General features: G+C 37.5%; 1 protein-coding gene across 1 annotated transcript; it reads left to right on the top strand.

Annotated features, from left to right (window-relative positions):
* The first annotated feature begins 3,339 nt into the window (after positions 1–3,339).
* LOC114425539 (B3 domain-containing transcription factor VRN1-like) lies at positions 3,340–6,656 on the top strand. Its single transcript, XM_028392484.1, has 5 exons — positions 3,340–3,580; positions 4,152–4,647; positions 4,763–4,911; positions 5,033–5,291; positions 6,202–6,656. Exons 1-5 carry the CDS (start codon positions 3,356–3,358, stop codon positions 6,270–6,272), a joined length of 1,200 nt encoding a protein of 399 aa, XP_028248285.1. The 5' UTR covers positions 3,340–3,355; the 3' UTR covers positions 6,273–6,656.
* The last annotated feature ends 19,334 nt before the right edge of the window (positions 6,657–25,990 follow it).

Here is a 25,990-nt window from a genome sequence, read left to right as displayed (position 1 = left end):
ATGAAAAGAAAAGAAAGAAAAAGAACAATAAAAAAGGAAAGAAAAAGAAGGATTCCCGATCGAAGATCGAAAGGAAGTGAAAATGGAAAAGATCGGAGGAAAACAGAGTAATTCTCGATCAATGAAAGAAGGGGAATGGAAAATCTTCAGACCAGATAAATTTTCGGCAAGATAAGTGACTGTCGGCAAAGGAAAACCCATTTTTGGTGTCTCTTCCTTTCGAATTGCCATTCAAAGTCATTCTCGACTGGCGATATCCCACCCCACATGAACAAAGAGGAAAAGACCGAAACACCCAGCTTCCTCTCCTAAAACACTGCCCTCGAGAAAATCCTATTGGTCCATGATCGTACGTTTGATCTTTGATTCGATAGGAAATCGTGTGCAAAATAAAGTCGTGGTGCAGTTATGGTTTGGGAATAGGACGAAACACTTGCTTGTGTGAGTTTTATACACTATGAGTGATTTATTAGCCCGATGTTTCCCCTGAATGTTCATTTAAAAGCTAAATGTTGACATCCTGCCCTTCATTTTCGGTTACAAGGAAGATTACCCTTGGCATGAGTATATTGTTTCTCTAAGATATGGTGCTCTCGCGAATGATTTATTTTTCTTTGCAAAAAGCATCATCGCCTTTTTTTCGGAGCCCCATGAATTGTGTTTTCGTTCATGCATCCTCCACCCAAAGAGTTTGGAGTTATGCTTCATGATTGACTAGTGAGGACCCTCTAGTGCAATCCTCCATCCTCGCCTTTTTTTCGGAGCCCCATGAATTGCGTTTTCGTTCATGCATCCTCCACCCAAAGAGTTTGGAGCTATGCTTCATGATTGACTAGTGAGGACCCTCTAGTGCAATCCTCCATCCTCGCCTTTTTTTTGGAGCCCCATGAATTGCGTTTTCGTTCATGCATCCTCCACCCAAAGAGTTTGGAGCTATGCTTCATGATTGACTAGTGAGGACCCTCTAGTGCAATCCTCCATCCTCGCCTTTTTTTCGGAGCCCCATGAATTGCGTTTTCGTTCATGCATCCTCCACCCAAAGAGTTTGGAGCTATGCTTCATGATTGACTAGTGAGGACCCTCTAGTGCAATCCTCCATCCTCGCCTTTTTTTCGGAGCCCCATGAATTGCGTTTTCGTTCATGCATCCTCCACCCAAAGAGTTTGGAGCTATGCTTCGTGATTGACTAGTGAGGACCCTCTAGTGCAATCCTCCATCCTCATGAGAATTTCCAATTGATATAATAACATGATTTGGTATGGCTATATAATCACGTGAGAATTTCCAATTGATATTATATAGATTTATCTATAGAAACTTCCAACTTCTACCGCCCCACATGTTAATGCCTGTGGTTAACATATGACAATTCTAAGAATATTTGACCTTCCTCTGCAATGGAATGGCATAGCCCTCGACACTAACATTGGTGACAAACACATTTTTCAACCTTGCTACCAGTTTCTCGCCGACAACGATTTTATCTATGGAGATGAAGTTTCATTTTATTGTCGCCATTATGATAAAATTTGGAAGATTGTCATAAGCTTTTGTTTGACAAGCTGCTATTAGTTTTCGGTGAGATATGTAATTTGGGTGATGTCTTAAAAAAGATTAAGAATTTATCAGAAAAACTGGAATGGTTGTTATACTGACTAAATTTTATTTATATTTTGTTAATTTTATAAACAATGTTTTGTAGTTTGAATACCAATTTTATTATCAATTTTAAATTTTTTCTTGCTTCAACATTGTAATTCCTTTTATATCTGTCATGCAAATTTTTTTTTTCTAAATCACTAGTCAGACGACCCGTGCATATGCACGGGTTGTAGACTAGTTACTTATAATATTCATTATTTCTTAAGGTTTTGTGCGCTACACAGGTACTATAACTAGTAGAGTTTTTTTTTCCAATCAAATATATTTCAATTCCTAATTTGGATACAACTACTCATTCTACCAAATCTCATTTATGCATGACCTACCATCTCAATTTGCCAAGTTGGTCAGAAAATTCAGAATAACAACATTGACTCTTTGTGGTCCTGCATTTTAAAGGTTACATGTAAACTTCTATTTGAAAATGAGACTAAAAGAATCACAAAGATTGGCAAAGGATGTAAGTAATTTTGTCAACATGATTTTGAGAAGGGTGATGAAATTGTCTTTGACTTTGAAGATCCCAATAGGAACTATTCTCATGTTTACAAAGTGTAGAATTATAACACTTGACCAACTTTTAATTTCTATGGAAATATGTATGTAAAGATGTCTTACGATAAAATCTTACCAATATGTAAAGATGATCAAACCACAAATTTTAATTTTATAAAAATATATTGTAATTCTAATGCATGTCTTAGCAATTAATTTGTGTGTTTTTATAAAATTTTACATAGTCATCTAATCATAATCCATAATATATGGTAAGTATTGAACGAATGTAGTAATTATGAGAGAGAGAGAGAGTATGGAGAAATAAATGACTCTTGAAAGGCAGAAACAAAATGACTTAACCACCTAAAAAGGTAGAAGTAAGAAGGTTTAACCATCATGAATGATTTCAGATGAAAGACATGATGTGATCCTCGTTATATTTCAATCAGTAGTTTATGATATGATTAAATTATATTGTATGCTCTTTTAAGAAATACTTTTGTAATGACAATTAATTGATTATCATTTTGGCATTGCTAATGTTTCTAGAACAACAATTCTAGAAATTTATTTATTTCTTTAATTTAAAATGGAATGTTATTGGCCATTTTATATTGAGTAACTTTTGTGAACACACCTCTTAAACTTAACATGAAGCAGTCACAGTGTGATCGGCCCAATAAGTAAACATGTAAGCACGATATCATATTTTTCATGGCCTGAGAAAACACAACTTCATTTTTAATCCATAGCCTCATTGGTAAACAAACCGAAAAAGCAATCATGGGATATAGTCTAACCAATTACCTACAAACTTACTTTATGTGTACAAACTTTTAATTCGAGTGACTTGAACTGCAAACTCATAGTCAAAATTATTTTGGAATGTCCTGATATTCATTCCAACATCTCTTTATCTGAATTAATTTTCTGTCATGTGCATTTTAATCTAAATTATTTTTCTCTTTATTATTAAGTATGCTTACTATAGAGCTACTTTGCAATGGATATTGGACTTGCATTCATCTTTTATTTTTATTTACAAAAAAATTTCGAATTAATTTTAACCATTTGAAAATATAAAGATTTAATTAAAAAAATATTTTATAATAATCACCACCCTTTTTAATATATGCAGAACAACATTCGAGGGTGTCATTAGTTTTGAACTTGTGGCGTTTCATTGTTCAAGGGGATGCTACAGATAAACATTTCATCATCTCAAGAAGCTATAGCATTGTTTTTTTTTTTTTTTATCTCATTTTCTGCATTGTTGAGTCAGAAATCCCATTTTGCTTTTACCCTCAGATCTCATCTCAGGATCCATAACATGACTTCCGCACGGAATAAGCATCCTTTGCCTCCTGCAGTTCATTTCGTTAAGATTATTCTCACAACAAGTCTTGCAGATGGAATACTTGTAAGCATCATTACTTTCATACTTCTTCTCCAAGTGAACTTCATGTTTAGCAGCACCAAATGTGTCTACTCTACTATCTAATTATTACAAATGTTGTTTTAGTCCTTTTAAGTTTTAAGTAGGTTAACTTAGTTTTTTTTTTCCATCTAATTTATTATGTAGGTTTAATTCGTTCATCTAATTTATTTCGAGTTCAATTTGGTCCTCAATTTTATTTTGTTAAATTTGGTTCTTTAATTTTTAAAATTAGTTCATCTTTTTTGTAAAATGTGTATTTTGTGGAGGCTTAAAATCCTTAGTGGTAGTTTTGAACCGATACATGATTTCTTATATTTTAAACTGGAAAATCAAATTCAATTTAAAAATAAATTAGATAGCTAAAAAATTAATTTAACCTTTTAGTAAGATGATGTTTGAAACTACCGTGTCTCTGCATGCATGATCCTGGATATGCGCAAACTTCTTCCTTTCATATGTTTGAGTTGACAAGATACCTATTGTTGGGGGTTATCTTTCTCTGTTACGCTTGTGAATTTCATTATCCATGCTAACAACAGAATATTTGCTGAAGCTTCCAAAAAAATTCACTCGAAAATACGGGGATGGCATGTCAAACCCGGTGTTTCTCAAGCCTGCAGATGGCACTGAATGGAAAATACATTATACCAAGCATGGTGGTGAGATTTGGTTTCAAAAGGGTTGGAAAGAGTTTGCAACATACTATTCTCTAGATCATGGTCACTTGCTGTTCTTTGAATATGAAGGAACTTCTCATTTTGATGTGCACATATTTGACAGTAGTGCCCTTGAAATAGACTATCCTTCCCATGGTACTCATGAGGGAAAGGACAATCTTGTGGAGATCAGTGATGATTCGGTGGAAATTTTGGGTGAGCAATTTTCCTGCCAAAACACTAGAGGGTCATCTCCTCAACCTTGTAAGAAAATGAAAAATAGCATAACTACAAATGTCGAAAGAAGCCCCAATGTGGTAAACTTGCATCAGCATGTCCCAACTATAAGTAATAGCTCTCAAAAGGCAACATTCATGAAGCAAATGTTAGATGGTATGTATGTCATGATCAGATCACTTTGTGTTGCCTATTAACTTTCTGAGGCTAATTTTTCATTACTCATGTCATGCTCAATTTTTCATTACTTATGTCATGTTCAATTTTTCAGAAGATGATGGCATAGGCATTTTTAACACCGAATACCCAAAAGTAGAGCAGTCAACTTCTACGGCTTTAAAAAAAGCCTCAACATTCAGATCTGAACATCCCTTCTTCAGGCTTGTCATGAAGCCATCCTTTATTAATAGATATTACCTGGTGAGCATTTGATTAAATATATGCATTGTCATGACTCAGCTTCTTTCGTAAGGATGTTACAGAAGAAATATAATTCTTAGTTGTTATTTTTATAATTTTACATTGTAAGAAAATATCACAGGAAATACCACCTCAATTTGCCGAAAGATATTTGAAGAAAACACATGCAATTGTCATCCTTGAGATTTTGGATGGGAGAACTTGGTCTGTTATTTGTTCTGCAACTAGACTTACTGAGGGATGGCAGAAATTTGCATCAGAAAATAATTTGAATGTGGGGGATGTTTGTGTTTTTGAACTGATCCAGAAGATCCAGGGCCTTTGTTTTAAGGTTTCCATCTATCAAGGTGCTGAAGAACCAATTTGCCCCATTTCACAAGGTAATCCATCCTTCAATTTTGTCTACACAATGAGGATTTAGAATTGGTTAAAGCAGATGTAAGTTAATTGGGCTTAACTCTTCATGAGGGATTCATTTTTAGAATCAGGTGAAGAGTGTAACTATTGAATAAAATCAACCCTTGAAATTTAAATAATGACAATTTATTTTATATATGTATGCAGTTAATTACAGTCTTAATCATTAATTTATCAATCCTTGGCTATATTGAATGAAAATCTATTTCTAGAATTTTATCCATAGAAGGTGCATGTTAGACCTTTGTACATCCAACATGTGCAATTTTGTATCTTCTGAAGTAGCTTTTATTACTCTCTATGAAAAGCTAGAACTGAATTGAGTGAAAATGCAAATATTGTTCTTTTAAAATGCTGCATAGTGCATCCTTCAACCAACTGGACAGGTGGAACTTCAAGTCAAAGATCTTCACAGGTGAAAAGCCGCTCCAAGTTGAAGATCTTAACAATCAGATACATAGCACTAAAAAGAGCTAGCAAATTCACATCAGAAAATCCCTTTTTCATGGTCACTTTAACTACAAAATTAAAGTCAATTATAACCAGAGACGTGGTAAGGTTTTATCTAAATATTGCTTATATTAAGCACCTAATTATGTTGATAGGTCTAGAATTTATCTATTAATTCAGAATCTGTGAAGACTGAAAATGAATTCCTTATTGTGTCAATCATAAACCTAGATATTTATACAAGATAGGCTGCTAGGTTGGATAACTAACTGCAACAGCAGGAACTAACTACTGATAACACAAAATAACAACCACACAAATTGTTTGATTTTGTTCTTTCTTGAACAAGTGCTATTATTCTTTCATGAATTGTTTGATTTTGTTACTTCTGACAGTGATGAAGATATATATGACTTGATGCAGCATGTGCCGATGGACTTTGTCAGAAAGCATTTAGTAAACGTGAAGCAGAAGTTGATGATGATACACTTTAGAAAGAAATTGTGGCCGGTAAGGTTTGTCGTCCGTGAAAGTTCTACTGTTTCAGGCAATCTCTCTACTGGTTGGGCCTGGTTTGTAAGAGAAAATGAACTGCAACGTGGAGATGTGTGTATCTTTGAGCTTTTCAACAGAGAAGATGCAACATTTGATGCTCATGTTTTCAGAGGACACCGTGAGGTAATGCATTAGGGGGCTGCTGGCTTCTATAAAGCTTTTTTTTTTTTTTAGTATAGTAAATGCTTCCATATCTCAACCAAAAGACGTATATCAAAGAATTTAGTTTTATCAATCTATGGTCTTTGAATGATAGCATTGATGTATTTGTGCATTTATGACGTGCATTTATACCAATTCTTATCAAGTAATTTGATGTTATATCTCCGTCCATTATGGAATTTTTATTAGGATGACCCCTTCATAGTGGATATTCTTTTTGTATTTTTCATATTGTACTTGGGGATTTCCAAAAACATAGAGTTTCCTTTTAATGATGCATCAAAAGATTTGACTACTTTAATTCCTATAACGCTAAGTGTTCGAAAAATGGTTGATTTTAAATACAAAGAATTGTAGAGCATTGAGTTCGTTTCCACTACTCTTATTATTCTCTGATTTTTGGTTTGCATCATTATCTCTGATGGGATGAAGTTCTGTTATGAATTTTTGGCCTTGAATTATTTGTGGTGCCTGAAAACTTCTAATAAAGTTCAAACTAATTTCAAATGCAACAAGGGAACTTTAAACTGCTAAAAAATGTATTTAGCTAGACCACTATAATTTGTTTGTTAAGAACTCTTGCCATGTTAGTATGATTACTAACATAGTGAAAGGGACTAAATTCAGAAATTTCCAAACTTTGCAAGTTTGAATTCATTAATTTGAAAATACAATAATCAATATCAAGTTTAATTAAATATACAGAGACCAAATATATTTTTTTTGGTAGATGAAAAATACGTTTGTGATGAACAGAACATTTCTTTTTTCTCTCTAATGAAAGACTTTTCGTAATTTTTGTTATTTAATTAAAATAAAATGAATATATTAAATTAAATAATCAGTTAAATATTTATTCTAATATATTTTAAAGGCATTTATTTGTACCACTACTAATTCTGCCTGACTAGTAACTGAATGTTTTTTTTATATATATAAAAGCTAGTAACTGCATTTAAAATGTTTTTTTTTTTTGTGTATTGTTTTATTTTTTCATACGTAAAGAAGTCTAATACGATAATGTTAAAATATTTTGATCAACATACCAAAACTACAGTTAAATGTCTGAATATAATATAAATATGCATTTTAATCTATGTAAGACTTTTATCCAATTTAATTATTATACTAATTTGTCTAAAATGTGGTCATATTTTTGGACAAAAAATAAGTATTTTTTTTCATAAAAAAATGAAAATAAATCACAAAAATGAAACCTTTTAAGAAGTTATTGTAAAAAAATATTAACAGAAATACTTATACTTTAGACTTCACCTTTTTTTTTTCTTTTTTACTTTTCTATCCAAAAGAATTTTAAATTTTTGTATCCATGTTTAAAATTAGGAACCAAAATAATGGTTATGTTTTCTTTACTTGATTTTGGCATTTTAATTTTTCTCTTATATATTGAGTTCATGTAACATGAAGTAGAAAACATAGCCCTAACTTTTCATCAATTTTGACTCATTGGTATTGCAAAAAAATGTTTATATGCTTGGGAAGATCAGTAGCATCTTGTTCATGAAGTAGAAAACATAGCCCTAACTTTTCATCAATTTTGACTCATTGGTATTGCAAAAAAATGTTTATATGCTTGGGAAGATCAGTAGCATCTTGTTTTTTTTAGGAAAATAACTTATTGCATTTTCATTCAAAATATAGCATGGGTACAAAACATAATATGTACAAAAACTTGGTGGCTAACATAAAACCTAGATGTCCTAGCGAGATTGTGGACAACTTGGTTGACTTGTCACCTAACTAAACTCATTCTTGAGTTTGGAAAATTACATAAAAGAGAATGGCAGCTTGCAACAATGTAATGGAATTATGAAACTCCTACTATGTTGAACGATAAATCTCAACAACAAGTTTACAATCCACCTCTAAAATAAATAGTCAAAGCTCCATTTAAGAGCAATGAATGGCTTACAAAGTGCCCATGCTTCCTCCTCTGGAATGCCTTTTATCGTTACTGTTTTTGCTTTAAGAAAACTTCCATTTTTTTCCATTAAAAGACAGTCCCAGAGGTTAAAACACACCAACAAAGGAGCCAAAAAATTGGCCAACAACAATTTCTCCAAGAACAAAGGAGCACACTCAAGCACTCTAACTCCCATCATTGTACTTAAGGAGAATCCCCATTTGGCCAACTCATTTGCAACTAAATTTGCCTCCCTATAAACATGGTTGACACTAACACTCTCAAAGTGTTGAAAGTCTTCATGGATACTTGTAACAAGATCATTGTAGGGATGGCTATCAAGAATCCTAATGGAAACTTGCTTGAGAAGCTTCTACGGAGGCTGGATCTTTGAGCTTCAATGAGGTCTTTCAATGATGATATTTAGCCATAGAGTCACAGTGGAAGATAAAGGAGAAGAGGTGAGAGAAGGCGCCATCCACTAGGAAATAAGCCATGGAAGAAGAAGTTTTACCACCAAGAGAGTGTCTTGGATAAAAAGCTTAGAGAGGAAGCTTCAATGGAGGAAGAAAATGAGAGAGAGAAAAAAAAAGTGGCGTGGTAATGAAGGAAAGATAGGGAGAGAAGTTGAACTTTGAAGTGTGTTTCACAAGTTTCTCATTCATCAAAGTTACCACAAGTGTTACACATGCTTCTATTTATAGCCTAGGTAGCTTCCTTGAGAAGCTTCCTTGAGAAACTTCCTTGAGAAGCTTTCTTGAGAAGCTTCCTTGAGGAGCTAGTGTTACACCTCTCCAATAGCTAAGTTCACTCCCATGCCAAAATATATGAAAGAAGAAAGCTTCCTTGGGGAGCAAGTGTTACACCCATCCAATAGCTAAGCTCATCCCCATGGGAACACACACCCCTCCAATAGCGAAGCTCACGCCCCAAAATACATGAAAATACATAAAAAAAGTCCCTACTACAAAGACTACTCAAAATGCCCTGAAATACAAGGCTAAAATCCTATACTACTAAGGTACCCTTAACTTGTAGGGTAGGATACCCTATAAACCTAAAATAGCCAAAATACAAGGCCCAAAAGAAGGAAAACATATTCTAATATTCACAAGGAAAAGTAGGCTCATACTTAGCCTATGAGCCCAAAATTTACCCTAAGGATCATGAGAACCCTAGGGTCTTTTGTTGCATCTCTGACCCAATCTTCTTGGAGTATTCTATCCAATGCCCTTGGGAGGGTGTAACGACCCACCTCGTCGCTACGATATCACTACTCTAAATTGTGAGAATTTCAATTTTTAAATGAAAACTCCGTTAATTTGTTTATGAAAATGAACGTAATTTTTTTTCTCGGATATACATTCACCAAACCGTGGATACATATATAAATAGGAATAGTAGCTCAATACACACCATTCACATAATGGGAAGTAAATTTGTTCATACATATAATTAAATTTGTGATTTACATCTTCAATTCAACAAAAGGAATTATGGAACCAGCTATGGAGGAGTTGATTAACAAAACACAACTCTCTCCCAAAATAATCCCAATTAACGTCATCATGTCGGCTCAGCGGCTCCACAAAAGAATCTTGCTTCTCGTACTCTACTGCTATCATTCTGCTCTCACGAACAAAGGTTCGCGATCATCACAAGTACCAACCACACGGTACAAAAATTGAGAGGGGTGAGTTTATTATAAAAGAAATTAATACAAAAATCAAATAACCACAATTAGTAAGAAAACATTAACAAATATCATAAGCTTACACAAACATTCACTAGTCCAACACACACTCAACAAATAATCATCATCAGTCCATAGTTTCAATCAATCATGCTCAGTATGATGCATGCACCTGACCTCAACTCTCAAATGCAATGTGGTACCATCCCCAAGGAAATAGCCTAAGCGTGTCCACCGGCACTCTCACTTAGGAAAACTAGGTAGTAAGTGTCGAGGTCACCCTGTCGAGCACAGGCAACCCCCCCCCCCCACGGTGATCAGCCTGAGTCTCAAGGGAGTTTCAAACCGAGTGACATAGCCCCAAGTACAAGTATTCCTCCTTATGAGAAACTACAAGTACTTACTGACAAAGTTTATACTATTTTCATGTCATATGAAGTATGAAACATGGGCACCATCAAATGCACTGACTGTGGATAATTAAAGATTCTAAGCCATCCCCCTCCAGAGATGCTTAAAACTCTTTAACCATTCTATTTCCCCCACCAGGGATATCCAACAAGGTCATTGCACCCCCCATGTACATACACAACATACAACGTATGAAACATGGACACCATCAATGCATTGACCATGGATAATTAAATATTCTAAGCCATCCCCCTCCGGAGATGCTTAAAACTCTTTAACCATTCTATTTCCTCCACCAGGAATATCCAACAAGGTCACTACACCCCCATGTACATACCCAACATAACATCATTACAGTGCATTTTCAACATCATCAACATTTCATCTCAATATCATCATCAACATCACAAGCAATCACATTCCACATACATACGTATAAATTCATGCCCGGGATTCACATTCCCCAGGTCTTCAGGCAACATAAACCTCATACAACAACAATCTATAATACCACGAGACTCATATTTTTTTTTAAGGAAAATTTTAAATTAAAGAGGAAAACTATAGTATTCAAACAAACTCTTATGCCCATTTAAAATTTAATAAAGAATTAAATAGAAGAAAAATCATAAAATTTTGGGTAGAGTCTCCTCTATATTTAAGACTTTTTCCAAAAATTCCAATCAATACAACAACAACATCATTGACAATTTCTATCATCAGTAACAAACCTATCACATCCCATTAGTTAAAAACATAGTTTTTCTTGAAAACCAGCATGCAACAGGGACATGCATAGATCCCCATAGTTAAGTTCCCTGACCCCAACTATGGTATTAAAAACTGTAAACAATAATAAACTCCCCTCACCTATCGTGAGCTCTACGTCAGTTTCTCTTTGCTTCGCCCAGAGACCTCTCTCGTTCATGTTCGTCAATCCAAATGCAAGGTTCTATATGCCAAATTGAAGGAAATTTAGTATAGATTTCAGAAATAAGGTTAATGACAACATTCGAGGTCAAATACCCCTGTCAAAACATAAAGGGCTAAGGGGTGTTTCGGATTCTACTAAAAGGAGACATCATTTTAAAATTTCGATCACGCCAATGTGACCGGGGTTTAGTGAAGGTCACAAAAATAACATCAATGTTATAAAAAGATAACTTTTACAATGTCTTATTTTCAAGGATTTTTCAAAGGAAGTGTAAAAACATCCAATAATGGTTCCCAAGTCAAAAGAGATGCAAATATAGACTCACACTAACAAGGAGAAGGCTTAGAATCATGGTTACCTCGAAGAAACAACAAAGGAAGGATTGGAGGCTTCATTCTCTAATGAATCCTCGAGTTGAGTTTTGGAGATTCCGCTCCAATCAAACTGTTCTTCTCCGTGCGGTGATCTGACGGCAAGCAAAAATGGCTTGTGACGGTCACCGGTGGTCAATCATGGTGGATGAGAGGCTTGGGGGTGTTGGGGGAGGGTTTAGGGGAAGAGAAGGAGGAAGAAGATGATTGTTTTATGTTGTTGGACGTATTTGAAGCCTGCAACACTCGCCTGGGCGAGTTTGGCTTTCCTGGGCGAGCTGATCCAGCTCAAATTTTTCTTCTTCGGTAAAAATTTCATATCTCATGGGTGCTTTGTTCGCCTATCCTCGATCCTCAAAGGTAATGTTTCATATGTCAAGTTCTCCTTCACTTGTACGTCATCCAATTCAATCACGTGGGATGAATCATGGATATACTTACGGAGTTGAGATACATGAAAGACATTGTGAAGATTAGAAAGAGACGGGGCTAATGCAATTTGGTATGGCACAGGACCGACTCTTTTAAGAATTTGGAAAGAACCGATAAAATGAGGTGTGAATTTTCGAGATTTCAATGCTCAAACAACCCTGGTCCACGGAGTGACTCTCAAGAATACATGATCACCAACCTCAAATTCTAGGTCTTTCCTCCTCTTATCCTGATAACTTTCTTACCTACTATGAGCAGTCCTCATCCTTTCTTGGATCAACTTGACCTTCTCAGTGGTTTGTTGTACCACTTCAAGTCCTAAGGTGAGGTATTCTCCGGGCTCTAGCCAACATAGGGGTGTCCTACACCTTCTACCATACAAAGCTTCATAGGGAGCCATGCCAATGGTAGGTGAAAACTATTGTTATAAGTGAACTCTATCAATGGAAGAAAACTCTCCCAACTTCCCTGTTGCTCTAAGACACACGCCCTCAAAAGCTCCTCTAGCGACTGAATGGTCCATTCAGTTTGACCATTAGTCTGAGGATGGTAGGCTGAACTTAGTCTAAACTTGGTTCCCAATGCCCTGTTGAGGCTCTCCCAAAATCTAGAGGCCTCAAAGGGTTCTCTTGGGTTAGACAAAACTAGCACTGGAGCGGTCATCAATTTTTCCTTAAGGGTTTGGAAACTATGCTTACCTTGGGTATCCCACACAAAAGCTTAGGACTCTCCCACTCAAGAACGACTTCTATCTTAGAGGGATCTACAGGTTTACCCCCTTGAGATATCACATGCCCTAGGAAACTAACTTTCTCTAACCAAAACTCACACTTAGACAGCTTAGCATAAAGTTGTCGGTCCCTAAGGGTATGCAACACAATCCTCAAGTGTTCTTCATGTTCCTCTCTAGTCTTAGAGTATACCAAAATATCATCTATGAATACTACCATAAAACTATCAAGGTAAGGGTGAAATACTCTATTCATGTAGTCCATAAACACACCTGGAGCATTAGTCATACCAAAGGGCATGACTAGATACTCATAGTGACCATAACGGATCCTAAAAGCAGTCTTCGGTATATCCTCTGACTGAGGATGGTAGGCTGAACTTAGTCTAAGCTTCGTCCCCAATGCTCTGTTCAGGCTCTCCTAAAATCTAGAGATAAACATAGGATCTCTATCAAACACTATGCTAGATGACACACCATGTAATATGACAATCTCACTAATATACAGGGAGGTCAACTTCTCCAAGGAAAATCTGTATTAATGGGAATAAAGTGAGCAGACTTGGTCAGCCTATCAACAATAACCCAGATAGAATCAAAACCTCTGGGGGTTCTAGGTAGTCCTACAACAAAATCCATGGAAATACTGTCCCACTTCCACTGGGGTATCTCCAAGGTTTGTAACTTCCCTGAAGGTCTTTGATGTTCTATCTTATCCTTCTAACAAGCTAAACATGCATACACAAACTCACTAACCTCTCTCTTCATGTTGGGCCACCAAAACATCATCTTCAAATCCTGATACATCTTGGTAGCACCAGGATGGATGCTCAAGTTACTCCTATGTCCTTCCTCTAGGATCATCTTCCTAAGTTCAGGCACATTGGGAACACAAATCCTATCTTGAAGTCTCAAGACTCCATCTGATCCAACATTGAAACTACTATCTCTTCCTGACTCTATAGCTTTTAACTGAGTCCTTAGAAAAGGATCGGTCTTCTGGCCCTCCCTGATATCTCCTAGTAACTCACTGATGATCCTCAAAGTTCCTAATCTCACACTATTAGGGGTAACCTCACATACAAGGCTAAGGTCTCTAAATTGTTCTAGGAGATCCATCTCTCTAACCATCAAGGTAGATATATGTAGGGATTTCCTACTCAAGGCGTCAGCCACTACATTCATGTAGAGATCCATCTCTAAATTTTTCTATGAATACTACCACAAAAATATCAAGGTAAGGGTGAAAGACTCTATTCATGTAGTCCATAAACACACCTGGAGCATTAGTCACACCAAAGGGCATGACTAGATACTCATAGTGACCATAACGGGTCCTAAAAGTAGTCTTCGGTATATCTTCAGACTTCACTCGAATCCGATGGTAACCTGACCTAAGGTCTATCTTGCTAAACACACAAGCTCCTACCAGCTGGTCCATAAGGTCATCTATTCTAAGCAAAGGGTATTTGTTCTTAATTGTCACCTTATTTAACTAGTAGTAGTCTACACACAACCTCATGGTCCCATCTTTCTTCTTTACTAACAACACTGGTGCTCCCCATGGAGACACATTGGGTCTCACAAATAGCTTTTCCAACAACTCCTCTAACTGTTTCATAAGCTCGACTAAATCTATAGGATACATCCTATAAGGGGCTATGGATATAGGTCCAGCACTAGGTACCAGATCTATGGAAAACTCTATCTCTCTCTCGGGTGGTAGACCAGATATATCCTGATGTAAGCTCCATTGGAGCTTGTAGGCCTAGGATCTTCTTCATCAATGGATTCCTTTGCTTCTTGGAAGATGAAAGGAAGTGGAATGGAGAAGGAAGAGAGAGAGGAGACGCCACTTCAAGGAGAAGATGAGTCTAGAAGAAGCTCACCACCATAGGAGGCCATGGATAAGAGCTTAGAGGAAGAAGGAGATGAATGAAGGGAGAGGAAGAGAAGAGCACGAAATTTTGTGCTCTAAAAGAGCTCTGAAATCAGAATTTAATATTCAAATGATCAAAGTTTAAAAAATGCACACACATGACCTCTATTTATAGCCTAAGTGTCACACAAAATTGGAGGGAAATTCAAATTTCACTTGAATTTGAAATTGAATTTGTGGAGCCAAACTTTGGAGCCAAAATTTCACTAATTATGATTAGTGAATTTTAGTTATGGTTCAGCCCACTAATCCAACTTCAGAGGACTACACGTCCTCGCCTTTAAAGGGTCAAGTACCTTCGCCTTTGTAGGGCTACACGCCCTCACTTTCAGAGGACTACACGTCCTCGCCTTTAGAGGACTACACATCCTCGCCATCAGAGGACTACACGTCCCCACCTTCAGAGGGCTACACGCCTTCGCCTTCAGAGGACTACATGTCCCCCTTTTCAAAGGGCTACACGCCCTCACCTTTAGAGGACTACACGTCCTCGCCATCATAGGACTACACTCCCTCGCCTTCAAAAGGCGACACGTCCTGAACTTCAGAGGGCTGCACGCCCTCGCCTTTAGAGGGCTACGCATCCTCACTTTCAGTGGGCTCCATATCCACACCTTAAGATAATTTAAGGTCCTCTGCCCTTAAATGCTTAACCGAGACTTGCACTCCCGGTTAAGGGGCCAGTAGTTTCCTGTTATTAGTTCCTGGGCCACCCCCTGATATTGGAGGAGGGCCAACTGTGCGAGCACAACCAGAGAGGGAGGCTATCACACAGCTACTATGCATACCGGGGCAAGATTTCACCCGTGCCGCTGCAAAGAGACGAGTGTGGATCATGCGCACCAACATGACCACTCTTACACAAATATAAATGACGTTGCTACTTAGCAAAATTCTGCCCAGCGACCATAATGCCGATCTCCCCCTGCGAAAGTATCGGTTGGTCTATGCCATCACGACATAGGTAAGTATGCATATTGTTCAACTGATTTCTAATGCCATCTACTATTTGCAGGGGTCGCGCCCACAAGACACCCAGTGGACCCAGAAAAGTCCAACAAGGCCCTGGGATCTCCAGCTTTGGTTACGGGTCTCTGTCAGTCCTACAGGGTGCTCGTTCCCCCCAGCAAGGTCACGCCATCATGACATAGGTAAGTATGCACATCGCTCAATTGATTTCTGATGTCATCTATTGTTTGTAGGGATCGCGCCCGCAAGACACCCAGTGGACCCGGAGAAGTCCAACAGGGTCCTGGGGTTTCCAGCTCTGATTACGAGCCTCTGTCAGTTTTACGGAGTGCTCATCACCCCCAACAAGGTCATCAAGCCCCTATTAACAGGGCTTTCATCGAGAAGTACTGCGCCCCCAGGTAGGCGTAGGGCAAGGCATCGCAGCATCGGGCAACAAACGCACTGCCACCACCTCTGGAGTTCACCTCAGCTCATCCACAAAAAGGTTAGAGCGTTGCCTATGATGCATCGCCAACCAATAGGCGGCCAAGTCCAATCCCAAAGGTAAGCAAAAGTACTAGGTCCGTGACCGACAAATCATCAAGCGTCCAGCTCAAGACGTTAAAGAAGTGCTACTAGGAGGCAACCTAGTAACTTTTAAATTTCTGCTTGTTATTTGATCACCTTTTGTTTCGCAAGTTATAGTAGTACACACCTAGTTGCTCATGATCCTAGGAATTTGAATAAAACAAGCACAAGCTCGGAAGGTAGTCATGCCTCACAAAATATATATATGTATGTTTAGGTAGTGAAAATACCTTAGATATGCATGTATGTAAACAAAAAAAATACTTCACAAAATATATATATGTATGTTTATGTAGTGAAAATACCTTAGATATGCATGTATGTAAACAAAAAAAAAATATACTTCACAAAGTATATATATGTATGTTTAGGTAGAAAGATACCTTAGATATGCATGTATGTAGCAAAAAATACCTCACAAAAGATATATATGTATGTTTAGGTAGCAAGATGCCTTAGATATGCATGTATGTAGCAAAAAGATACCTCACCAATATATATATATATATATATATATATATATATATATATATATATATATATATATATATATATGTATGTATGTATGTATGTATGTATGTATGTATGTTTAGGTAGCAAGATACCTTGGATATGCATGTATATAACAAAAATACCTCACAAAAATATACACATGTTTAGGTAGCAAAATACCTCATGAAAAGGAAAAAACAAAAACAAACAAGAAAAAGAAATAAACAAATGATAAAAAAAGAAAATAAAAGAAAATAAAAATAAAAAGTTGTCTAGCTAAAAAACAACATGCTTGTGAAAAGAGATAACTTCCAACTTTTCTTTGAAAAAATTCACTGATCATAGCTAGTTTTTGAAAAAAACTGTGTGTACACATTTGAAGAGTAAATGCTGTGAAAAGTTTTTCGAACACCCAAGATAGACTCGGATGAATGCACAAATTGATAAAAGAACATATTTTGGAAACACCGGGTTGACTAAAATAGAGAAAATGAATTATGAGCCCTAGCATCGCATGACCAAAAAAATTTCGACACTTGAGTGTCCACATAGGTGCATGCATGACTAGTTTTGCATAAAATTTCCAAATCATCATTATTGCATTTGTGTCATGGAAATAATGTGGGACATTCCCTTTTATCCCTGAACCAGACCAACACCCTGACATATATCATGTCCATCCGTTCTACAAGCCTTGAACCAAAATCCCAACTTACCATAAACCTTGCCCTCGGAAGAAAACAAAGAAAAGAAAGTTCCCAATCAAAGAATCGGAAGAAAGCAAAAAGAGAAAATTCCCAATCAAAGAGTGGGAGAAAGCAAAAACACAAGAGAAAGAAAATTCCCGATCAAGGATCGGAAGAAAAAAACAGAAGAAATACGCAGAAAGGTCTTTGAACCAGACAACATCTAAACAAATACAGAATTGTCACCAAGAAAACAAAAAAAAAAAAAAGGAAACCACGACCTAAAGTGGCCCTCTCCCTTTGATTACCAACCAAAATCTTGTGCGTCGGTGACTTTTTCGCCCCGCACTAAACAAAAATAGAAAAGGAAAAGGCCAAAAACATTCAAAGCCAAAACTCCCACAAAAAAACACCATTCCCAAGAAAAAGTCCTACTGATCCATGATCATGCATGTAATCTTTGATTTGATAGGAAATGATTTGCAAGATCAAGTCATGGCATATCTATGGTTCAGAATTAGGACGAAACACTTACCTGTGTGAGATTAATACACTCTGAGTGATTTTCTTCTATTTTTGTTGAACCCAGTGTTTCCTCTAAATGGTCATTTAGAAACGAAATGCTAACATCCAAAATCTCATTTGTGGTTATGAGAAGATTTCATCAGCATACTCCCCTTCCCCGGTAGACACATTGTTTTTCATCCGAAAAGCATATGTTGCTCTGATTAGTTGGAAGTTTTCTCTCTTTACTAAAGCATGTTCACATTTTAGTGAAGAAAACACCGAGACTATTTTTAGTCTCACAAGTTATCCAGAACTACGTAGGTCTGAGTTCCTCATACTAACACTGGAGTCACTTGACATGCAAAGATACCCGAGTGGTTATCCGTTTAAACCTTCTTTTGCTATCTCTAAGACTCAAAGCATGATAGCACGCAGAGACTAACGTCGTCTTCTGCACCCTTTGTCAATCGCGGCCAACAAGCCCGTTGACACGCGGAGATTTACGTCATCTTTCGCGCAGACAATTTCTGTCATACTGACACTGGAGTCACGTGACATGCGGAGATACCCGAGTGGTTATCCATTTAAAACTTTCCTTTGCTATCTATAAGACTCAAAGCATGATAGCAAGTTGGGTGGTAAATGCGCATAGACGAATTTTGCGCCCTTTATCATTCAGGAACGACAAGCTGAGTGGGTAAACGCGCAGAGACAAATTATGCGCCCTTTATCATTCAAGAACGACAAGCTGAGTGGGTAAACGTACAGAGACAGATTATGCGCCCTTTATCATTCAAGAACAATAAGCTGAGTGGGTAAACGCGCAGAGACAGATTCTGCGCCCTTTATCATTCAAGAACAACAAGCTAAGTGGGTAAACACGCAGAGACAGATTTTGTGCCCTTTATCATTCAGGAACAACAAGCTGAGTGGATAAACGCACAGAGACAGATTCTGCGCCCTTTATCATTCAGGAACAACAAGCTGAGTGGGTAAACACGCAAAGACAGATTCTGCGCCCTTTATCATTCAGGAGTAGCTAGGTGGGTGATAAACGCGCAGAGACAAATTCTGCGCCCTTTGTCATTCAGATTTCGCAAGTTGGGTGATAAACACGCAGAGACAAATTTTGCGCCCTTTGTCATTCAAAAAACAGTAAGTCGAGAGGTGGGCAGAGACAAATTATGGTCATTCCGCGCACCTTTTCGCCATCCAGAGGTGATCATGTCCGGTGGCATGCAGAGACAAATTATGGTCATTCTGTATCTCGCCGCCCAGACTCGATCATTTCCAACAAAACACAGAGACAAATTATGGTCATTCTGCGTCTTGTATCAACCGAGAGGAACAAATTCGACAGTATCAAGATGATGTGTCGGTACTGATCATTTTCAAATTTTTGCAGGTTCCGCTGGCAGGGAGGTTCACTGGCCGAATGGTGTTTCGCTCGAATGAAATTAGTGTCTTATCTTTACTTCCCTTTTATCTCCAATAAAAGACAAGTAAAGAGGGGCAATTGTCATACCCTAATTTCGTCCGGGGACCATCCGTTGTTGGGATGTGACCCTCGTTTGACCACTTCGAGGTACTTGGCACCCATCGTTAGGCAATTCGTGAAGTTCCACGACATGCTGGAAGTCAAAAGAAGGCATTGTAGCACAATCCGTGAAGTTCCGTGACATGCCAGAAATTAAAAGGAAGTGTTAGTGCACAATCCGTAAAGTTCCGTAACATTCTGGAAGGCAAAAAAGGGATGATTACGTAATCCGTAAGGTTTCATAACATTATGGAAAGAAAACAAGCATCGTTACGAAATTCATAAAATTTCGTAACGTTACGGAAAAAGAATTACCAAAAAAGAGCAAGGGGTGTATTTAGTAAAAATGGGGGTGCAAATAGCAACCAGGCCCACTTGGGCCTTCCAGAATATTCCTCCAGAAGGCGGTTGCTTCTGGAGGAAGCAACCTTGCTCGCCTGGGCGAGCTGAGCTCGCCTAGGCGAGCTGGGTGGCAAGCTTCTCCCCTATTTTCCTATAAATAGGGGGAGAGGTGAAGGGAAAAAATGTTCAGCCCTCCTGGTAATTCGAGATCACTTGAAATTAGTGAATAAAATCGTTTCCGTGAAGAAAATCCAAGCCGAGGCGCTTCCGTAACGTTTCCGTGGGTTATTTCGCGAAGATTTTCAACCGTTCTTAGACGTTCTTCGTTCGTTCTTCGTCGTTCTTCGGTCTTCAACCGGTAAGTACCCGAAATCAAACTTTTTCAATTCATTCTATGTACCCTTAGTGGTCCTCATTTGTTTTCACGTGCTTTTATTCTCATTTCATTTACTTTCCGTACCCTCTTTTGACGTGCTTTAGTCATTTACTTAAGTCATTTTCTCCCCTAATCAAAAATAAAATAAATTTCCACCGATCATTTGAATTGTAACATCCGTTAATTTCTGTTAAAATGAAATCTGACCGTTCGGTCATGCCGTAACCACGTTGGAAACCAAAAAGAGGTAAAATAATAATATAATAATCAAAAATATCTTTTAGTAAAATAAATCAAAAAAAATCAATCGGACGTTTTTCTTTGGGATTTCTCTTTCTTAATCGAATCGACTAATAACCAAAGTAAAACTAAGGCTAAAATCAATTCATAAACCAAACTTTTGTCATCGCCTAAAAAAGCCATTTTCAAAGGTCCAACGCCTTGAAATGGTCTTTTCCGCTTTTATTGGTTAAGTGTAGATTTCTAAAAAGCCTAAAATCAATATGTAACTTTGTTACCTCTTTCAAAAATAAAGAAATCATTAATGGTCCAATGCCTTCATGTTTTCTCACTTTTCAAAAGAATCGAAAGATTGTCTAATGGTCCAACGCCTTAAATGACCTTTCATTAGAAAAAAAAACATATCTTGCAAAAAAGGATAAAAAATAACCAAAACGCTTTGTTCACAAAAGAACTACGTAGGTCTGATTTTCTCATCACAATTGAGGAATACCTAGGAGCAAAGGGAAACGCCCTTGTCGACCACAAAAAGATAAAAACATAAAAAGGCATAAAAAGACATAAGAATGTAAAAAGGGAAAAGAATATAAATTGAAGTCATATTTGCACACTTGATTGAAGGCTGCCGTCTCTTGTGACGGACGCGTGGGGTGCTAATACCTTCCCCGTGCGTAAATACAACTCCCGAACCTTTCACTTAGAGTTCGTAGATCACGTCTTTTCCGATTTTTCCGATGTTTTTCTCAAATAAACGTTGGTGGCGACTCCGCGCATTTTCCTCCTTTGGAACACACACCCGCGAGCCACGCATCGCCCTCCCGTCGAAGGGTAGGTTGCGACACTTGTATATAACTCTTTTATGCTTTTAGTATGCTTTTTAAATGTATGCATGAGATAGATGTTTATTCATTTGATGCACACAAACACCAACACTATTTGCACACACGGTGAGTTGAAAAGGGGCCCTATACCCGGGTCCATGGGAACATAAGGAGTGGAGGTGAATCTGTGGTCATGCTAGGTCTCTGACTTGCTTGATAACAGTGAACCCTCATCTAGAGTTTTTCTCTTTGATAACATATTGTTGCTGGTAGTCCCTACTACCACAATATGTTCTTTGAAGGGGATGATACCTCTAGAAACCATCAAGAGAGATATGACCACCTTGGGAATTATCACTAAAAGGCCTTTTAGTTCCTCCCGTGTAGGTCCCTAAAATAGGGGCACGAAGCAAACACGCTGCGTGCCATTTTAAACACTGCCATGCATATAACCTAAATGTCATGTATGCCTTTTCTGTATGATTATTTGTGGATATTGTCATACTGTGTACATCCCCGTGTTATTCTTTTGTGCATATGCATCATGTCGTCATGCACGCATTGTATGTTGGTCTCGTCTTTTGTCATGGGAAGCCGGAAGATCCATATCACCTTCTTAACTACACACATGGGGCACTGCACCCCCAAGTGTGCAAGTAAGAAGAGATAATTTTCCGGGCTCTCGTTTCCGTAAATGCATTCATATCATGCATCGCATAAGCATCTCTTCATGGCATCAAAATGAACATATTGTTCCTGCATTTGTCCGTTATCATATTCCAGCCTCACATTTGCATGAGTCATTGCATCATCATGCATATGCGTTCAACAAACTTTTTTGATCTACAAATTGCATACCAATTGTTTTCATGTTTGCTCATGCGTGATCCTTGCGTTTCCCTCAGCAAAACAAAAACAAAAAAAAAAGAAAGCGTGAAAATTCACGCTGCATTCTTAGTTGCATATATTCGGTACCATGAGCCAACCATGTTGGGATCATAAACCCGTTTCACTTAAAAACAAAATGATTGAACATGGTACCTAATGCATGGTTAACTAGGAAATGATGTTTCTTTGGGCATCTCAATTTCATAATTACATTTTCCATGCATAGCTTAAAGTATGCCCGAGTCATTCTTCCCTATGAAATGTTGTTGAAGTATTGGCGATCAGAATTGGCATTCCTTGGATTATAGGGTTGAACCAAGCTCATGCTTTTACGAAAAGGTTCATCAAGTCAAGTTGAAATATGGAAGTAACCATCTTGCAAAAATTGGGGCAAAAGATGGATCGAGTTACATCACTGCTTCGTCTACTGCCAAACACATTTAGGATTGTTGATGTCCTTGTTACTTCCAGTTTCACCTTGACAAAGATGTCATGGACCATGCTGAAAATCTAAATTGATTCAACCCCATGTCCTGCATAAAAATTCGCAATACTGTGCATCATTCGCATACATCCGTGCTTTTTATTGGTTGTATTGCTCGTTGCATTCTTTCCTTGAAAAAAAAAGAACTTAATCATTGAACACGCTTTACGGCGCCCTTACCGAACCCGTGCTAGAGCTTGAGTAATGGGTGAAGTAGAGGAGGTGCAAGAGCAGATAAAGGCCGACATGGAGGCCATGAAAGAGCAAATGGCCACAATGATGGAGGCCATGATGAGCATGAAGAAGATAATGGAAGCCAATGCGGTTGCAGTTGCCGCTACCAGGGCTGTTGCTAAGGTGAACCCGATGCCCCCATCTGATCTCAACCAAATGAATCATCCAACCTTAGATATGGTGGGCAAAGATTTGGGAAGTACGGACGACCCCATGATGTGCAAATTCAAAACAAGCACGCTTTCCCGCCATATGGCTTGCCTCCCAACTATACGCCACCCAATGTGGCGTACACTCCCAATGAGAATGTGAATAACTCCACTCCTATACCCATTGAGAGCCAACAACCCCAAACTAATCATGCACATGTCTCTTAAACCATGGGGGAGACTGATGTGCCATCATTTTCTTCTATTTTCTAAACCCTTTTTGCACCATTTTAATTATTGATTGGTCTTAATTGTCAATTAATTAGGCAGTTTTATTGTTTGGGCCCATTCAGCTAATTTGATGTTTTTAATCTAATTTCAGGAATTAATGAAGCATTGGGCTTGAATCTAGAATTGGGCTTGGACTTGAAGAGGGCAGACTAATTTATTCTATAAAATTAGATCTTATCTTATCTAGATATTATTTAGATTTGATCTCATCTAGATATTATTTCATCTAGATCTTATCTTATCTTATCTTATCTAGATTTGATTTGATTTTACTTATGGGCTTGGATTTAAAACATATTTGTAAGCTTTGGGGCTGAAAAAAACTATATAACAGCACCAAGGTTCTAGTTTAGGGGACTCCCTCTCTCCCTCGCGGGAGACTCTCTCTCTCTCCTCTCTCTCTTCTATTTTTTCGTTTTTAGTTTTAGTCTCTCTTCTCTTTCTCTTTTATTTTCGTTTTTTTCAATTCCAGTTCAGACTTTTAGTTTTATCAATAAAATTTCATTCTCTATTTGATTAATGGAAGGCTAAGTCCGCAGTGTTGTTTTCCCTTGAGGATCAAGCACAGTTCTCTTTGAGGTTCTATTATTACTGTTAAATTCTGTTTAGTTTTTCCTCTTCACTAATTACTTTGAATTTGTTGCTTTTAATTCATGCATGCTTAGTGCTTGATTAATTGTCTCTGCGCTTAATTTACGTTCATGCTTAATGATCGTTTATGAGTAATTGGTGTATGTGATGCTTAATCACATAATGAATGCCTTATGTTGAATTTCGCTTAGTAATTTAATTTAGGGTTGGATTAAGTGGTTAAACTGATAAAGGATAAATTCTCGCAACCTAGGATAAGAGACTTGCTTGTGAATCAAGGGGAAGCAACGTGTTTTAATTCTGATATTTTCTAATTCACATATATTCGCTGTTTAATTTACAAAAGCAAACAACCCCCCCCCCCCCCCCCCCATCGTTACTGTTACTGTTACTGCAAGTATATTATGAACATTTGGCTTGTCACTGCTCGTTGGGAAACGACCTAGGATCACTTCCTAGTTACTGCATTTTCATGTTTATTTGATTCGGGTACGGCCTCGATCAAATTTGGCGCCGTTGCCGGGGAGCAGTGTCCAAAGGTTCATAATAGCTAGCTATTGTTGTGTGTTTAATCCTTTCGTGTTTTATGTTTAATTGTTAGTATTGTGTTAGTATGTGTGTTAGTGTTGATTAGTTCACTGGTATTGATAACAGACAAATCCAGAATCCATATATCTAGGCTAATTAGACTTGTCAGGTTTTAGCGATTTTAATATATAGATTTTAGTCCTTATTTTCATTGTCGGTCTTCCTTAGAAGTAGTTATTCCTTATTTTTTTTACTGTTGGGTTTTAGGAGTAAGTATTTAGATTTAGTAGATTTAGATCTTATTTATTTGAATTTCTTAGAAGTAGTTATCTTTATCGCAATTTAAATATTTTATCATATCTTATCTTTAAATTTTTTATCTTATCTTATCTATTATCTTTATCTTCTATTTTGATCTTTCAATCTTTTATCTTCGAATTTTATCTTTAAATATCTTATCTTTTCTTTTATCTTCTAATTTTATCTTTAAATATCTTATCTTTTCTTTACCTTATCTTCTATCTTCTATTTTAAATTCTTATCTCTTGCTTTTAAATTGGGTTTGCATTAATCTAAATACAAACAAAGTCCCTGTTTCAGTCTTGGGTGTTTTGCTGTGAAGATTGTGCAGCCAAGCAGGAAAGATTGGAGTACCAGGCTTGATGATGCTCTCTGGGCACATCGGACTGCCTACAAAGCACCCATAGGAATGTCTCCTTATCGGGTTGTCTTTGGAAAGGCATGTCATCTTCCAGTGGAAATTGAGCACAAAGCTTACTGGGCAGTGAAGACTTGCAACTTCTCTATGGATCAAGCTGGCGAGGAAAGGAAGTTGCAACTGAGTGAGTTAGATGAAATCCGCCTAGACGCCTACGAGAATGCCAAGTTCTACAAAGAAAAGACCAAGAAGTTCCATGATAGCATGATAGTTAAAAAAGACTTTGTGGTTGGGCAAAAAGTGTTATTGTATAATTCTAGGCTTGGACTCATGAGTGGTAAGTTGAGGTCTAAGTGGATTGGTCCTTTTGTTGTTACTAATGTTTTTCCTTATGGTACAGTTGAGATCAAAAGCGACTCCACAAACAAGAGCTTCAAGGTCAACGGACATCGACTTAAGTCATTCCTCACGAACCCTTCTTTAGTGGACGTAGTGGTGGAAGAGACTTCCTTACTCCACCCTACTCTTCCTCCACCATGACTTAGGGAGTTTTTCTTTTCCTATCTCCTTCTTTGCTTTTATTACACTTGTCCGATTCTCTTTGATGATTTAATTGTTTTTAATCTTTTAATTGTGCTACATTGAGGACAATGTGTTGTTTAAGTATGGGGGGGGGGGGGGAGTGTTCTTTGGTTTTG

The sequence above is a fragment of the Glycine soja genome, chromosome 9, assembly GCF_004193775.1.
Source record: "Glycine soja cultivar W05 chromosome 9, ASM419377v2, whole genome shotgun sequence".
Taxonomy (NCBI): domain Eukaryota; kingdom Viridiplantae; phylum Streptophyta; class Magnoliopsida; order Fabales; family Fabaceae; genus Glycine; species Glycine soja.
This window is presented reverse-complemented; position numbering and strand designations above follow the sequence as displayed.